The sequence below is a fragment of the Tauraco erythrolophus genome, chromosome 10 (assembly GCF_009769465.1).
Source record: "Tauraco erythrolophus isolate bTauEry1 chromosome 10, bTauEry1.pri, whole genome shotgun sequence".
NCBI lineage: Eukaryota > Metazoa > Chordata > Aves > Musophagiformes > Musophagidae > Tauraco > Tauraco erythrolophus.
Genome location: NC_141474.1, coordinates 35,171,824 through 35,190,524, shown reverse-complemented (window position 1 = coordinate 35,190,524; position 18,701 = coordinate 35,171,824). Strand labels below are relative to the sequence as shown.

Here is an 18,701-nt window from a genome sequence, read left to right as displayed (position 1 = left end):
ATCCCGGCAAAACAAGGTACAGATACCACCACTCTTTCCTACACATCTCTGCCTCCCAGTGTTACTAAGTCATTAATACATTTTAATTTTAATGAACCAGCCTTGTGTGCTTAAAGGGAAACCAGTTGGGTTTGTTTTCTCTCTATAGACCTGAACAATTTCATGAATAAAGATTTGCAAAGAGTTTTAGGACTTGAAATTAGAAAAATACCCATCTCTCCAATTCCTTGATCTCATAATATTTTTTTAAAATAAGATTTTTGCAAGAATAATACATGATATTACCGCCTTTGCTCCCAGCCTCAGTGGTGCTACAGTTCTGTGACTTCATGCTACCTTAAGCACCAACAGTTAAGTCTAGATACAATTTTTCCAGAAGAGGCACAATCCTACTGAAATCCCTGCTGGTTTGGGCGTGGTGTTTTCCCTTTTAGTGAAAAATCGTGCTCATTGAGTATGTTAATTTACTTGATTGTGGCGAAGAATGTTGTTATTCTGCAGCAAGAGGAACCTTTTCCTTTACAGGAAGCCATAGCAACCAGAAGGATTGACTCCTAAATTCACAAGAAAAAGACCCTGTTATTTTAGGGTAGCCAGAAAAATAACTTTTTTCGTCATTGTACAGTGTGTTTGAAGCAAAGCTGAGAATTATGCATGAGAAGCAGGATGTAATTTCTGAGAACATAAAGATTTGGAAGAAATTAAAGACCACCAAATCAAATTATTATAAAACAGTCAAAAAATTGAGGAATTCTCAATAATTCTTTGGGGTTTATGAGTCTGTTGTCTTAACACAATTTCTTTTTCTCCTGCTAAAATTATGTTAGCTCTATGCAGGAGTACACCCTTATTTCAGAGGGGACATCGGTTTTCCTAGACATCTGGAAAGGTTTTGCCGTATTGCGTTTCCCTTTCTCCTCCCTTTAGGAGGCCCAAGCAGTGCTCCCGGGCTGGGGCTGTCCCTGGCAGCCCCACGGGGCTGCCCTGCGGTAGGCTTCACCCTGGCAGGTTCTCCATGCAATGAGACATCAACCAGACCTTCATTGTGCCTCTCTCCTGAGAAAGCAGCATTGGTGCCTTAAGCAGATTGACTCAAAACCCATAAATACATCGCTATGGCTATTGCACAGTTTCCTAATCCACACCACCATAACAAAGACCATGTTTTTCAAAAAACTTAGACATTGCTGGAATCAATTTAGTTCATCAGTCTTCACTGTGCAATCATCATTTCAGTAGCTTTCTGTAATTTTGCTTTACATCTATGAAATATACTGGGGTAAAAACCTCTTCGTGCCACAGCCAGTTAAGCAGAAACCTGCATCTGAAGCACAACACAAGCCCCAGAAGATCCCTCTACCATCATTTATGTCCTTCACTGACTTGACGTCATGCTTGCTGGAAGCAGCCAGCTCCTGCTGCCCTGCAGCCCAGCACCTCGGCAGGGTGTACGAACTGCACGTCCCCTGGGATGGTCCCACCGGACCAGGATGGAGAGCACCCTCATCTCCACCTTTCCCTTCCCACTGCCCTAATTGCTGTGCTGGGAACCGGTGAGGGACATCTGGAGACTGACCGACGGGCCTGTCTGTCCAAAGCTCTCCCTCTCTCCACTGCCACATACATAAACAACCCCTCCAGAGGGGTAGGAAACCTCAATACTAGACTTTAAACCCTTTTTATCTTAAAGACTGCTCAAGATGTCACCAACCTTCACGAATTTTATATTTCAAGTAAAATTGTAAAGTTACAATAATACTGTTGAAATTCCATTTTATTTTAAAGATGTGATTTGAATTTATCAGCAACAATTATGTATTTGTCAAGGTGTCAAATAAATATTTTTGAGATTGGCAACATTTGTCTGTGTTAGCAGAATTCTTAGCGTCAGTAGTTTGGTAAAGAAACTTCATAACTTTTTGTTTGGGAAAATATTCGTCTGTTATTTCACTTAGAACCATTTTTGCATCATATTAAAGTAATTGTAGGGGGGGAAAATGCAAAATTGGACGAGAGTGAGAGTGTGTTCAGCTATTACCTGCACATCCATTGTTGTCAGCTCACTCACGTTTTTTTCATTAGTTCCTTGTTATAATCAAGATATGGTCAATGATCTTTTGAGCTGGGTAATTTGGTTAAATCTTTTTTATTAAGAGTATTGAATTGCTGCATCGAGAGGGTAGCTTGCTTCTCTGCAAGGTTGATTGGGACTGGTATTTCGTTTTGCATAGCACTATTCAAAGCTGATAAAAATGCACAGAAGAATGAATTTTAAAGCAAAATTATAATGAGAAGCCACAGGTGATTGCTTCATGAGACCGAATGCTGGAGGATTGTGTTTTTCTCTTAACTTTTCCTGTTGTTTGTGTTGTTGGTTGCTCCAGGTGAAGCAAACATCTCCGAAATGCATTTGACGTTTCTGATAAATGTTTTGTTCTGGAAAGACCTAAATAATTAAAGAGACATACATTTTTCGAAGTTCGCTAAAGCACTGAACTATTACTGAAAAATATTCTTTGTTCAAAATTGTTACCTTGACGTATATTCATCATACGAAATTACCTTCAACAGAGGGAGCAAAAACCCCTTTTCTGGGCAGGTTTCAGTAGTCCCCAGGAGCAATGTTTTGGAGGTTGAGAACTCCAAGGGTGGCTTTGCCAAGGCGGCAGGCAAAAATATTTGCAAATTTGGAGTGTGATGGTCTCAATGTTGTATACTGGTGACACGTGACTGACGTAGCTGGGGGAAGACAGACGCTGATGTATAGTTGACAGAAGTCTGGTCGGCCGCATGGTTGTCACAGGCCCGTGGCGGCCAGCCCAGTCTTTAAATAAAGTCGTCGTGTCTGTTGCATGACTGTTTGTTGTCTCATTCTGTATTTGTCTTCCATGTGTGATTAACTCCCAAATGTTCTCTTTTTTTTTTCCTTTTCCCTTTTTGTAGAAATTATTGAGCCTACTACCTCTAGTCCTGTCTCAAGCCCAGGTCAGTATCCACATACATTCACAAAGTATGTTTGGGTACTTTTTCTCAGGGACTCATAACTGATGCATTGCCATATCAATAACTGGAATCGATAACGGGCATCTTTGTTGTGGTAGTGCTGGACTGTCTCCTTCCCGTCTTTGTGCATTCATTGGTTTGTCTTCCCTCCAGGCTCCATATGTTGTCCTCTTCTTAAACTTCCCCTTTCGAGAAAACCTCTCCCCGCATCTCTGTTTTTCTCCCATTCATTCTCCGCCCCAGGGCGATGCAGTGGATGCACAGAGGGCGATGCAGCCGCGCGGTGTAATTACTGTTTTCTCTTCGCCATGACCTCACTCTTCTCTGGTGTCACTGTAAACATGAACGTTGGTTTGAGGTGTACAAATTGCTTGCTGTCTCATCACTGAAAGACCTGCAGGGTGGTTGTAAGACCCCGTTGTGAGGTTCTCCTCGTTTTAGGGTGCCAGAAGGGCTGAAAAGCCTACCCTTGTGCTTGGCAGGTGGTAAGAGGTCCTGACCGTTCATGATGGTTCCCCATTTTCTCAGGGCTTCCTGTTGCTGCTCCCCAGCAGGAGACCCTCAGTGGAGCAGGTGAGCTCAGTGCAGGCTATCAAATGGGGTCTGCCATGCCCAGAGCTTGTTAGGAGATGGCCTTGGGCCAGCCTGTATCAATATTCCCAACTGCTCTCCAAAGGGTTTGGAAGGGTAAGTCATGAGTCTCTTGTATCCTGCTCTAGCTCCCGTTGCTCTACGTTAAACATTTCCCCTGGGATGCAGTTACAGTGTCGGACCCAACAGGTTGATAATATTTCCATGTGCATAGTATGGTAAGATGTGCAATGCTCAGGTCTACCTGACGTATACTTTTGTTTCCAAACAGAGATAAAAAGATTAGAAGGGCTACGCCAGAAAGCCGTAGCGATGGAGGTAATCTACTCCCCAGTTAAAAACACAGATTAAACAGAGAGTTACAAAAGGAAAACCAGGCAGCAGACTGATCCACCCACCTTAGAACTTACAGGAGTAGAAAGAGGAGTGTGTAAATCTTTGGTGCTTTAAATTAAAGGGCTCAGGAAGGGCCATCTCTGGTGTCCTCCGCGGAGATGCTCGCTGCGCGTGGGCACTGCCTGCCTGCCCTCTCGAGAGCCCTGTGTCGGCACCGAGGTTTCCAAAGCGCTCTGTCTCCTTTACGTGCAGAGGACGTACTGTGCCAGCAGCGCAAAGCCATCTACAAAAGCGACTGAGCATTTTGTGCGTGACCACTGTTCGCCACACAACAGCAGCAGGAGGAGTGGGACAGGAGGGATGGGCTTAACCTGCAAAACGCTGATAGTGTTTGTAATGAAAGCTCCTACCCTCGTGATTTTTCACAGTTGCTTTGGACTACCAAGCAGTTGAACATAAGCTAAAAAATTGGTTTTAGAGCTAACAGAAGCCAGGAAGAAGAAAAGAGTGGCGGATGATATGGCAGTTGTAGGAAGTAGTGATGGGAGACCCTCAGTCTGTGTGTCGTTTGGTGCTGGGGTTTGTAGTTGGTCCCCGTAGCCTGATGCTACTCCAAGCTCTGTTCAAGGAATGATGGTTTGTGCTGTATGGTTACGGTTGGAATGGCCTCTAGTAACGTTTGGGGGTTTATCTCCACAGGTAAGCGCTGCCACACAGAAGCACAGTCTTTGCTCGCTTTAGAAAGTTGGGGTTCAAGTAATAGAGCTTTGAGACGTGTTTGAATTCTTGCTGTCTGCAGAAATTTACCACAAATGAGCTGAATTATTTTTACTTTTTCAAAGCAGGATGGAGATGGAGGAATGGAAATGAGTAGTGTCCTTTTGTAACAATCCCTACCTTAATTCTGAGAGTAGGGTGTTAAACAGAGAGGTCTGTTTCCTAAGAACAGTGTGAAATTGAGAATATGGAAGCCTTTGAACACAACAGAGGAAATATTTAGAAGAAGCTAAAGTTGCAAGAGAGAGGAAACTACGTGAGCTAATCCAACTTTAAATGACTGAGGAGAGGACTCTGAGGTCAGTTTGCAGATGAAAAACCATCTGTTCCACTGAACGACAACAGGAAGGTTGTGGTTTTTTAAAGAAAATCTCTCAAAATGGATAAAAATTTAGGATTGAGTCCTTCCTCCTGAAAATCAGCACTGGTATCAGCAGTGGCATTGCCACTGAGATGTTGTTTGCTGTACATAATTAAATAATGCTGCGATAGTCCCTCTGCTTTTCTAATTTTAGTCTGGTAAACAGCTAGAAAATACCATCACTATTGCTACCAAGTTATACAGCTGCAGAGGCAATTAAAAAGTTTCCAGAGTGTCAGAAACTGAGTCCCTCATGTGCTGCAGCATCCGCAGAGAAGACAGTAGGTCGGGGCGGGAGATCGTGGCAGGAGACCCGGTTTATTTGTCTGTAGTTGCTTATGACAGTAAAATAAGATTTGTGACTTCGTTTCAAGTCGGCCCGGGAGGTTTTAGCCGTTGGATCTCTGTCCATCTGCCCTGCTTCCCCTCATGCGGTGACAGGAATACAAAACGTGGATAAACCTCTAGAAACTCGTTTTTCCTCGTGTCTTGCATCAGTCAGAATACAGAGCATCAGCCTCCTTCTTCCTTAATCTGGGCTTTGCAGCTAGCTGCTTAATTACTTCTGTCATTTATGGCTTCACTTCATTGCAGCTTCAATGGGTGTTTTTCCTGGAGAAGGTTTTGCTGCTGGAAAGAGACAGATCCTCCTCCCATGTTCCAATATTGAGCCAAAAGTTATGAAAGAGTCCAAAACTGAGTCCATATTTAGCTGCAGATAGATGAGGGAGAATTGCAGGCCAAGGATCTCCCATAAATGAAGACAAATGACTGACGGGATGTTCAACATTGTCATCACTAGCAGAGTTTTGCAGGACCTTTCTTAAAGCCCAAACTAGGAAGTTACTTTTTGTAGAAAGTGAAGAATCTGTAGTACTCCTGAAGATCTTGAAACCATCTTCTGTTGAGATTTTAGTGCAACTCTGAATACACAGTAATTATCCTATTCTCAAAACATCTTTGGAAATTTTTTGTCATTGTTATTAGTGTTTATGACTATAAGCATTTGTACTTTTGTGCATGGAAGGAATAGTGCAAAAGGAAAATGTCACTGGCATCTTAAGATGCTTAAACCTGGAGTTGCTGCTGCCTCTGACGCCTGCAGGTCACTTTGTACAAAGTGTCAGCATTGCAATAGGTAGAATCATAGAATGGTTAGGGTTGGAAGGGACCTCAAAGATCATCTAGTTCCAACCCCCCTGCCATGGGCAGGGACACCCTCCACTACACCAGGTTGCCCAAAGCCTCATCCAACCTGGCCTTGAACACCTCCAGGGATGGGGCATCCACAACTTCTCTGGGCAACCTGTAATACAAAAGACCATACAAAAAGTATACACCAGGTACATACAAAAGACCTTTCATCTCACCAATTTCCCTTCTCATATTCAGTATAATCACTCTAATCAACTGTTTTGACCTTCTGTTGTTAAAAATCACTTAGAAGATGCATGTGTAAAATTTCAGCACAGAAGTTTTGTGACATTTTCTAGATGTTCCTGAGCCACGTGACAACATCCCCAAAATATCTTTCAATGATTGTCTATAAAAAAAAGTTTTGATTAAAAAAAAAAATCCTTGAGGATTCCTTACAGTTCCAAACAACAGGTGACAACCCACCTAAAACATTTCCAGCCAATGCAAAACCAACGCTGTGTTTGAGAGCCGTAGCACGTTCCTCTTCTGGAGCCCCTTTTTACATTTGGGAGTTTGCTTTCTCAATTTTGAGTGACAACGCTTAAAGCATGTAGAATTAGCTGCAAAAGTTACAAAACTGGAGCCACAGTTGGTATCTATTTCGTGAGCCATTGCCAGGAGCTGTAGTTACTTACAAATCTTTCATCCTTTGGCGTAATTAGCTCACAGGTGGTGTCTTGGAAAGCCTTTGAAGATGCTGCTGAATTCTTAACACTGACTAAATAAGTAACAGTGACAGGTCAGAGAGAATAATTGAGGGATCTTCTTTAATTAATAATTCCATGTGTTTTGAGGCACTTTTCTAAAAATTGGAGTTGGAGAGAGAAGGACTTTTACTTATTTAATTTTCTCAAGAACAAAAGCGTAGGTTTAAATGAGCACCCTGGGCAGGTTGGACAACTCCTTGAACTTCAGTTACTTCTCCCTAATGTGCTTTACCACATATCTGGTGCGTTTTAATATGGCAGAATATCAAACAATGCCTAGTATCAAGCAGGCTCTACGTGTTTCCTAGGAAATATTTCAGCCCCCCCCATTTTTTCTGTTCTTATGCAGTTGCAATTCCCATTTTAATCAATAAATGATTTACATAAGGCAAATCTACAGGGTTGGACTCCAAATCTCAGAATTCATGGCTTTATTTCTTGCCCTTAGTTTTGTCTGTACGTGATGAAAGCACCCGTACTCGAGCTAGAGGTTTTTGCTCGTGGGCAGGAGACAAACTGGTAGAGCAAAGATGGGAGTAGAGATGAACCCCAAGGATCAGCCTTGAGAAACAGCCGGTTGGTTGTCTTCATCAGCCAACACTTGAACTGCTTTCTTTCTTTTCCTAGTTTGTGGAATTCCTTCCAAAAAGTAAACAAGTATGAAAATATGATCCGTGTCTAGGATAACAGATCCTGGATCACTGCACGTTTAACTTCTAAAGTATGTTAGAAACAGATGTCTGTCTGTTCAAAGAGCTTTTGACTCTCAGAGGCCACTTGACTGCCTCCCAGATAATCCCACCCTGGGAAGGCAGGCAGGTTCTCCCAGACTGCCCTCCATCTCATTCTTCTGGTGGTTGAACGACCCTCCAACACCCAGTAGAACAGCACCACGTGTTCTTTTGTCCCACTTAGCAGATATAAAAAGCATTTATAAGGTTACTAAGACTTGCTATGAGTCGGTAAGCATCAAAGAGGTCAACAGCCTCTAAAGAAAATAGGTCAGTATATTAATCGTATTTGTTAATTATTTTAAAGCTTTATGTTCATAACTCCAGCAGAGTTATCTCTGCTGCAAAAAATTAATTTATATATTCACCCAGCATTATGCATCTGCAGAGTTTATCCAGTGTGTGTTGTGTTGCTGTAGGAACACGCAGCAGAGCAAGGCAGGCTCTTAAACCAGGAATGCTTAGAATTATGTACCAGCTGCACTATGGGAAATAGCTGCCTTCAAAGTATTATATTCATCTGCTGTTACAAACAGGTCAACTTTACGTTTCTAAATCATTCTGTGAAAGCTGCGTCCTCAAAGTGAAATCTGTGGAATTAGGTAAATGTTTCTGTTTAAGTAAAATGCATGTTTCAAATAACTCCCAGTGTGTGCTCAGTGACATTCTGCAATATTTAAAGACTGCATCGTTTCAGAAGGGTGTTTGAACACAGTAAATCATAAGAGTCTTGTTCACTGCCTGCTGAATAGATGCATCATTTGATATCAAAAGAGCTACTTTCTATCAGCTGAAAAAGAGGATTAGAAATAGGTCATTTTTAGGCCGTTGATTCCTACTCTCTAAACCAGTATGTAAAATGCAAGAAGATTTTTTGTGATACTGTATTGCCTACATGCCTTGGGGATTTCAATATTAATGAGTTTTTCCACAAGCCCACTTAAGAGGACGAGCTGCCCTGACACTCGCAGAGCCGTTTAACCGACAAAAGCCAGGCTTTCCCACAGGAATGAGACTGCCCGAATATTTCAGAATATAGCCCATCCATCAGTTTGCTGAAATTCCACATTTTAACCGAGAAGCGCTCTTGAGAAATGCCAGGAAAGCCGTGCGGGGATATCTGTGAAATAATTTCCCTAGTATACACGTTGGGTAGAGGATGTAGAAGGCAGGCAGGGATGCTCAGCTTCTCGCTGTTGCTGCGGCGGTGTGGACCCCTTCTCCCGCCCGAGCGTTTCTGGGGGCGAGCAACGCGCCGTGCCCCGCGGGCTCGCTTGGCAGCCTGACCCCGAGGCTCCGCCGCGCTTCGGGGCGATGCCCACGGCTGTGTGTAGCTTCTTGGCTCCGAGGGGTCTGTGTCGTTGGTGATTTCTCATTAGACAGATTCATTTACGGTGTTGTGAATGGCATCAGCATTTGTCGTATGTGCAGGAACGACAGCGTGGGAACCAGCACACCTCCGGGGTACTGGGAAAGCTCTTTTCAGCGCAGCGTTAACTTCCCAGGGTTAGTGTTATCTTAAAAAGACAGATATTGTTCTTCATAGCTCTGGCATCTGTTCATTCACTATCAATATAGATCAAATGTAGGACCATCTCAGTCCAAGTCCTCGAGATGTCTCCCCACCTCAGTCACGCGGTGGTACCGATGCTGAAGATGCAGTGGGGGAACCCTGGCAGGGGATGGACTCCCGGGGCAGTGCGGAGGCGCACGGGCTGGGAATGTCTGTGCTGATGGCAGGCTGGGGGTGTAGATCCATACAGCTAAATTTTGTTCTTCGTCTACGGACATGATTTAGGGCAAGGCTCCCAAAGCGTGACGGCAAATCAGGTGTTTACACATCTAGCTTGTAACCCAGGCAGGTCCATCTGAAATGTGGCCAAAGCTGTGTGTTGCTGTGGCTGTGCCGCAGCAGAGCGTGTCGCGGGCGCAGGCAGCAGTGCCCATCTGCAGCCCCGCACCAGCCCATGGTGGGCAAGGAAAATGCACGGTGCAAATCTGTTGCTCACCAGCCTGGGCTGCGGCACCAGGGACGCTGTTGCATCTTCCGCAGCCAGGAGGAACTGGCCTGCCTCTTGTGGGCAGGATAGGTACCTTGAGTTGAGTAGTTAATTAGTAGTTCATTATCTCAACTCAGTCCAGCTGGATAAGAATGATTGGTGCCATACAAATCCTCCAGCCTGCGACACCGCCGGGCACGGTAAAGCTGCTCTAGAAATCCGTGCGTGCAAGGACATGTCCTGATTGAGAAAAGAGAAGCAGGAGATTCCAGAACGTGATTCATTAGCAGAAAGAGAGCAGTCTTTGTTTTTATTTATCACATAAGGGTATGTTTTATGTGAAGGTTTTATCAGCCAGAATTGGCTGACTACAGTAATTCTTGCAGGAATAAATATGCATATATCCATCTAGATGAGATGTGTAGCCATGTGCAGGAATTTAAAACGTACATAGAACTACGTATCTATAACTTCAGGGAGGGTCTCGACTCCACACAGAATATAAAAGAGCCTACAGCTACAGCTGGTTGGAAAGGATCTGACAAACTTGGGCTGTTAAGGGAGGGAAGGCTTGGGGGAATAGGGGACTTGTCAGAAAATGCCTATTTGAAATTTCCATGAATATGTCAGTTTTAAAGAAATTCAAATAAAAGCCTGTTGAGTTTTGAGTGGAAAAAAAAAAAAAAATTACTGGCTTCCTTCCAGGCTACCCGTCTCGTTCCAGGCAACACTTCTTTTCTTGTCTTTTCACTGTCTGAATTTCTCACCAAATGGAAATTTCAGTTTCTTGCCAGCTGCATCTAGAGTATCTATGCAACATGGACATTTTGATGCAGTTGCCAGCAGTATCTCCAGCGAGGGATGAAAACTGCCCAGAGATGATACAGGATCAGCCATTTCCTTATTCTCCATCCAATGTTTAACGGCGTATCTTTGCACCTTTATCTTTCCTTACTAAATACTAATCACAAGGCTCAGTCTACCAAACTGGTTTTTAAACTGGCTTGGGTCCTTCTTTAAACTTTCCATATGAGATCTTAAGCGTGCCATCAGGCAATCCAAGAAAGACCGTATGATGTGTTTTTCTTCCAATAGTCTCTTCAGGGTTAAAGGAAACACAACAAAAAATTGTAGGTAAAAACGTGATAGCTGGGCCAAGCCCATGTCCTTCAAAAGCACGGTCATACAAGGTTTGCAGAGCAGCTCTGAACAGTTAAACAAATATTGGTTTATCATGAATTGTCACTGCTCCCAGGAGCAGTGCCATCTTCATTTTAGCCTGCTTTTGTGCAGGACCACACAGTTATTGAAGATAATTCCTCAGGGTAGGAAATGCTTTTAAAGGCACAAATACACCTGTGAGTTCAGTGGAGCAGTCCCTGAACGTTCAGGGTGGCTTAAACAGACCTTGACTATGAGCAGACAGAGGTCGTTCCCTTGTGGAGATGAGAGCGATGAACAAAACAGGGATGGTTTGCTCAGAGCTGGACCAGAGCTCAGAGTCTAGGCTGCATATTTTATAGTATGGGCTCAAGACTCTTCCACAGTGTCCTGCTACGCCATGGCCTTTGCTTTCTTCCAGGCCCAGCTGCTAATGAGAATTTATGACCCGAATACCAAAATTTAAAAAGAAACAATTGCTTGTCAAGGGTATCGGGCAATCCTCCACGTGAGTGTGGCAGTAGCAGAAGTTCGTATCTCTGAGCAGCAAGTCTTCTTATGAACCTCACACCAACTTAGGACACGCTACACAGGCAGAAGGAAACCCGTCAAGAACTCAGGCCCGATTTACCGTGTGCTACTCCATTAATCCAGCAAGGTTTACAACGACAATTCACTTTGTAGCCATTCCTGTGCTTGGGCACCTGTTCCTGTACATGCTGTTCACTAAGTCCAGATTTTAGCTGAGCCTCTGAATTTTACAGTGCCACAAAGAACTGTGGAGCCATCTGGTTAAAGTTTTAAAGATAGTTTTCATTAAGATGAAAGTTTTGCAAAATATGTTACCATTTTTCGATTGCTGAGTCAGACATTTTCGTAAGAAAGAGCTTTTGGTGTCAGGCAGCAGAACACTATCCCAACGGGTGGGTGGCATACTGCCCACCCACCCACCCACCCACCCACCTCTGTGTTGTACCACATTGCGATCGGCAGCATCGGGTGATGCAGGGATAGTCAGCTGTTCTTCTCCTTCCAAATACCAAGATGAAATGATTGACCTTGACATCTTTTGTACGTCCTTCTTCTCGTTTTCAAGGTACATGACTCAGCTTGCGTTTCTCTCTCAATCACATTCCACAATGGCAGGGATGCATCTCCTTGACTTGGAAAAAAAAAAAAGGATAGAACTTATCCTTCTTAATATCTCTGATTGCAACAGAAATGATTGCCTCCCATTCAGCCTCCTTACTCAACGAGCACAGTATATAAAACTGCACTGAATGAGTTTTCTGCCGAACCGAGGCAATTCAGAGAACAACTCGGTTTTGAAAGCTCAAGAGCATGTTCACCTGAATGAGCGGGGTATGGATTTGATAATAGGAAAACAGCGAGTAATTTGAATAGTCTGCAGCAAATTGTCAAAGCAAAGCACTCTGGTTGTAGAGACATTTCAGGAATAGGCAACGCCTGCATGTTGTTTGTGAAGTTTCCATACCTACAGTCTCCTACGTCCTCCCCTCAACGCAACAGACAGTTCAGTGTTTCATTTTATGAGAAGAAGGAGCTGTGTTTTACAAAGAGGTAGAAATTCTCGACCTGTGAAATGCAGATGATCACTATCCAGGGCTCATCCAGCTACTCAGAAAGTTTCTTTTGTAGAAACTTGAAGGATTTTAGTAGTTAAGGGGTTTACGCAGAACAAACTAGGAAAAAAAATTAATTGGCTTTGGAGCAAAACGAATCTTTCTCCCATGTGTCTCAAAGACTATCAGAGGTGGTTTTAAAGGCATCCAAGCCCGTTCCTGTCCTCCCAAAAGCACAGCTCTTTAGACAAGCATGACGTTGGGAATACCCTCAGAACAAAGCACCCTTAATTCCCAGGGAGGTCAGAAAAAAGGGAAGGTGAAAAGCTTCCATCACTGACTGCCAGACTTTTCCTACTACCTGGAGGGGAATATATATCATTTCCCTTTCTGTTACTATTTTTTCTAAGAATATGACATCCCATAGCTACTTTGAAAGTTCCCAAGGGGATGGAAAACAACGGGCAGAAGAGACTTTGCAGCTGTCCTCAGCCACCCGACAACTCAGCAGCCAGCGCGTGTGGCCGAGGGGCCCTCTGCAGCACATGCTCTTCCCTGGGTGGTCTCCCCAACCTTCTGGCACATATTGCTTAGAAAATACATCTATGGAAGTTAACCTTTTTTTCACCAGCACTTTTCCCTGTGGCCACGTTGTGTCTCCTCCCACCGGTATCGGTGGTCCTCACCCGCAGGTGAGGGCTGGAGAGGGCACGATGGCACCGAGCATCTGCAGAGCAGAAGGTGTTCGAAGGGTGTGGGACAGTTGTCCTGAGGACAATGCACTCCACGCACTCGTCCCCTCCCATTAATCAGCATTAATTGGGAACAGGCCTCTCGCAGAGGCACCAACGCTTCCATATTTTTGTTTTTGCTATCATCTCCAGCAAACTGTTTTACTAATTGATAGGGATTTTCAAAGCCAGGAGTCTTAACAGGAGTTTCATGCCTAAAGCTCTCAGTCCGCTTTGAAAACTCTCAGCTGTGGTTTGGTTTTTTTTTTTCAGTCCTCTTCTGCGTAATAACATATGCAAAGCTGAGCCATAATGTCTCCAAAATCCCCTGGATTAAGCTGAAAAGACAGTGGGGAAGGCCGGTACATGAAAAGCCTCCTGATGCAAAATCCTCCACCGGCCTGCGGAGGAGGAGCAGGATGAGGTGGGAAGGGTGGAGGGTTGGGGGCTTTGCCAAGGGGCTCCCACCAGACCTGCGGTTTGGGGAGCCCCAGCAGAAAGCCAACCCAAAGCCAACCCCACCGGGGGGGGTTCACTCCCCTTCGCACATGCAGGAGGCAGCTGCAAAAGCTGAGAGTCCTCCCGACAGCCATGCCGGCTCCTGCTGCAATCCCTCCTCCAAAAAGCCCCAAATAAGTCATCATAGGGAACAGCGAATAAAAATAAATTGAATGGCATATTCTAACATTAAATCCTTGGTCAAAGGGCAGAAATCTGAAAGTACTTTAGCAAAACAGATAATCTGCACATTAATGAAAAGCAACAAATACTTGATTAGATCACACATGCTTTCTGGGTATTTTGTGGATGGACTTTACGTGATTTAAGGTGTCTTAGCTCACAAATGGTGGACCCCAGAATTAAAGCAACAGCTTTAATGCAACAGCTTGTGTCCCTACACAAGCAAGAGGCCCTCTGCTCCGAAGGGTTAAACCCTATCACAGATAGAGGAGGATGTGTATGAAGTTCACATGCCCACACCAGTGTTGCAGAAGACTTACCTCATGCAGTGAGGACTCCATAGCTAGCCAGGTAGAAAGGGAGGTGAAAGCTACACTGTCACAAAAAAAGCAATTAAAATGAACCATCATTCTAGAGTCAGTCAATAGATTTACACGACTTACAAGCTTCTCTTCACTTTCTCCTAGAATCAACAGCTTGCAAGTAAAGACAACCGTAGATACAAAAAAAAAGTAGTAAGAATAGCTACAGGTGTCATTTATACCTGAAGAAGGGAAAAGTCAGTTGTTGAAAGGAAAAATCTGTTTTGCTAACTGCTGCTGGGCAAAGGGTTTGTCATACTCAGAAGGTAAAGCATATGTTAATGACGAAAGGAAGAGTTTGTGGGTTTATAATTTTCTTGATGGGCTTGTTCCCAGGGAGCGCGGGCTGTGCCACGGAGCCCCACGTACCGCGCAACAGCCGAATGATGGTCATGGGGGGCGAGGTGGTAGAGGAGATGGACGCCTTCCTCTGGAGTCATTTTCTGATAAAGACATGTGGCTTAGCTGCAAGAGGACAAACTATATGTTCAACATGACGAATCATTTAATTAAAATTTACAAGCGGTTAAATACAGTTTGACCCAAATGAAGGCAGTTATCATGAATCAATTTTGGAGGAGGAACTCGACTTTTCTGCAAATCGATAGCTCAGAGCTACAGTACCTGGACAGTCTCTGCATTCCTTATGTGTGGAGAGCCCTTTTGCTGGCTGCTGCAGAGTCTGGTTCAGAAAAGATCTCAATCAAGTTGAAAAGTAGCAAAAATTTTACTTCGGCAGTGTTTGAACACTCTCGAGTTTCATGAATAGTTAATGTCACGTCAAGTGTTCAAGAAAAACGCTCTTGTATCTTAGAAGCAAATAGCTCAGATTTTGATGAGTTATGTTTTTTCATTGCATACACAGGCCAGTGGAAATTGCAATCATCTTTCATGAAAAGGCTCAGCAGTTTTTATTATAGGAAAGTAAGGGCGGCCATTGCATTTACTAACTAATGTAGTAAATGTAAAATTGCCGGGGTAACACGCTTTTTTATTTATGCTGCTGAGCACATAATGTGCTGGTAGTTTCATAAAAATATGTATTAGAGGAATTTCACATGCCAGCAAGCTGTAGATCTCTTTTATGTATATGACTTATCCAGTGTCCTTCTATTTAAGACATACCCTATTACAAAGAACAAGATTAAATGGTATTGACAGACAAGACAAACTCAAGAGATAATACCCATCTAGTCAGTTGTAATTCAAGGTGGCACCATACTTTAACTCTTCCGGAGTTAGTAAACAGTTCGACTTTGTTATTTATTTCAACCATCACTTTATTATAATAAAAGTGCTATTGATGATTAATTGATTGGTTATTAGCACTATTCAGCACTAGACTTCCATGGATTCCTTTTTTTAATATACCTATAAAACCACAGTAGTATATACTCTATGCAGAAATATGACCGAGAGAAACCCCAAAGAAACGCTTAAGAAAATCAGTAGAATAGCTGAATAAAAAATGGACCTTTAGAAATTATCTGACAACCATCTCACTGGAAGATTTGTTTAAAGGTTTTCAGCTCCTCCAGCGAAAAAGTTCCTTTCTCATACACAGTCACCGAAAAGAGGCAAGAAATCATGTACTAACCTGCTTAACTCAATATCCTTTGTCAAGATCAGAAGAATGATGTTGAAACTGTCCAGAAACTGTAAAGTTCAGTGTAAAAAATTATCGTTCACAATGCTATACGACTGCCTCGGTGTAGCAGAACCAACAAAAGCTCCATGATATATGAGAACTATCAAAGGTTGCCACTGAACACGTAGATTTAATATGCTGCTTAATTCAAGAGCTTATTTACAATGTCACACTTCATTTTGAGGAAAATGATTCTGACACCCCATCATTAAAATACAGAAAGAATGTTTTACAAAAGGTCAGAAGTACAAATATTTTACATATTAACTACTAATAAATTCATTTCCTCTAAAAGTTAGAAGGATCAGCAAATGTCTTCAAAGCTATTTACAATATTTCAGCACAAGACCCAACCTCTAATTACCAACGTGAGTTGTAAATAATTGTCAAGCATGCAGATGAGCCAAAAATTCTATCGAATTAAAGTAATTAGCTCCCAAGTCAAATTTTTCTGTCGCATTAAAATACTTCTCCTTTTCTCAAATGTGACACTTAGAGACGAGGGCAACGTGGTCAGAGAAGCACTTGCTGTAGGCTGCCAAAATTTGGTGCATAAGCACTCGAAAGCACGCGCCACACATACCACTTTCAAAACAACCTGTGTTTCTCAGCAGTTGGCTTTCTAACTCCATAGTTTTGCTACAGCATCACACTTCCAAATCGGGCAAATTTATCAAACTTGGACCCTCGCAGGCGACTCCAAAGTTGCACACTTTGTGTGGAGATCTGAGCGTGGTTATCTGTCATGGAGAGCCGCGGTTCTTGGCTCTGCTCGCTGCTTCTTCACTGAAGAACCTTTCCAGACCGTGTGGTTTGGGATACAAATGAGAACTGGGTCCTTCAAGTTACGTACTGCAGCACAGGGATGGGGGAACGGGAACGGGTGGCTGGCTTCTTGTCCCAGTGCTTTCCCTAGGGCTTTTCTAGTCTTCTTCTCAACGCCCTCTTAATTAAGCTGGTTTTGCCATGTCCAGCAGGTCATGACCCATTCTCCTCTGTTTAATTTCGGACTTCCATGCAGAACCCAAAGTCAGTCTGTTCTAGACTTGATGTCTTTACCCTCTGTGTATTTTTTTTTATTTAATTTTAAGCTAAACAAGTTATGATTGTTTTTGTTGATCGTTATTGCTACAGATCATAACAAAATCTGGGCTAGATTTGTACTGTAGATATGTAGGCAAGGGGATAGTCCCAACCTTGAAAACATCCCATCCCAAACCAGCAGTATGAGCAGAAAACTGCATAATATCATGAAATAATTTCGTTTACTTGTTCCTTGCCTGCAAGTTTCCCTTAAAACAATCCCCTTCTGTTGCTACCCCACTCTACCTCTACGGTTGTTGCTGTGCCACATCTTCCAGACAAGACAAAAGGGTTTAGACTCAAAAATATAAGCTGGGTTTGTGGTTTCCTTTACCCAAGAGTAACACAGGTGAAGCATGCACATGTATGGGAGGGAAGGGTTTTTACTGGGTGAGGGATACTCTGGTAAGACCTGTAGTTGAAAGCCATAGTATGCCTCTTAGGACGCAGAAATGTGTTGTACTTATCACGCTAGCAAGTACAGCTGTCTGCTAAGTACTTCTGCAAAATAAGTCAGAATTTTTTGCTTTTGAATAATGAAAAATATGCATGCTGCAGTATTTTAACACATTTTTGCAAATCTAAAATAGTCCAAAAAAAAAGGAAGTTTCAAGTAGAAAGCCTGTTAACAACAACAAAAGAAAGTATACATACGTGCTTCAGAAATACTATGTACATCATACTGCAGATTTACAAAAACTCATCTTTCTAGAAGCAAAGCTTGGAAGACGAATGTGACATCCGTATTCACCCACCGCAGTGTAGCTCCAGGGTTAGGTAACCATACACATCTATAAGCCTACAGTACACAGGACCTGCAATTGCCTAATCTGCTAAGATTTCGCATAAATAAGTTCAACAGAAATGAGTTCTGTTATCAGTGATAAAGAAGCATTTTAAAGTAACGGAGGGCTTTGCTAGCTAAATCACTTACAAAACTGATCTAGAAGTGATTTCATGGTTCATTCTCAATAGAAGAGCTGCTTTTTTCTACAAATTATGAATATTTCCATCCATAAACTCAGAGAAAAACCTGTTTTCTCACCAAATCTGGGCAAGAAGGATAGTTTGGGAGTCTTTTGGATTACAGCTTGAAGTATACAATAATTAAGAACAGCCTTGATTCAGTATATATTCAGAATTTGTGTCTGAGCCTGTCTGTCTCAGAACTAGGATACCTTTACTGAGCTCTTGGGAAATACGATGAATCATAGAACAGCCCAGGCTGGAAGGGACCTCGAAAGATCACCTGGTCCAAGCTTTGGTGGGAAGCTGGACTGGAGGAAGTTGCCAATCCTCTTTGCAGTTCTCGTGTACCATCCCATAGAAATACAATGGAAAGTGTTCTTACACCCGACCGCTCAGGCTCTGGTGCCCAGGAAGTGGTACCTCCCTACAGACAGATAACCAGCACATTTTGAATGTGAGGTCATTATGTTTTACCATATCCTTTCCTATCAAAGCTGGAATATGTTATTCTGGGTGATGAGCAGCACCCTTGTAAGCAGAGGCAAACATGAGCTGCATTTCCTGCTGTGCTGCCTACACTGGAGTTATTAAATTATTTTTCTGCTGATAGATAATAGGATGCTGTGTATTGTGCTATCCAGTTTACACAACTCTATATCGAGTCATTGCCTTTCTTTTATAAAACATTGATAATTCTGAAATCTAATGGAAAAAATAATCCGCTGTGTCCAAATCTCAGTTCAAGGAATTAATGCTTTAGCTAATAAATTCAGCAGGCTT

At 42.9% G+C, this 18,701-nt stretch overlaps 1 protein-coding gene across 2 annotated transcripts in view; it reads left to right on the top strand.

The window, feature by feature from the left end:
• NEGR1 (neuronal growth regulator 1) overlaps window positions 1–18,701 on the top strand; it is a 288,803-nt gene that overhangs the window by 256,547 nt on the left and 13,555 nt on the right. Inside the window, exon 7 of one of the 2 annotated variants that reach the window (XM_086617139.1) lies at window positions 2,944–2,985. The exons of the other annotated variant lie outside the window; for it this stretch is intronic. Coding sequence (XP_086473265.1) covers window positions 2,944–2,985 — 42 coding nt within the window. The remainder of the gene's footprint in view (window positions 1–2,943; window positions 2,986–18,701) is intronic. 2 annotated transcript variants of the gene reach the window in all.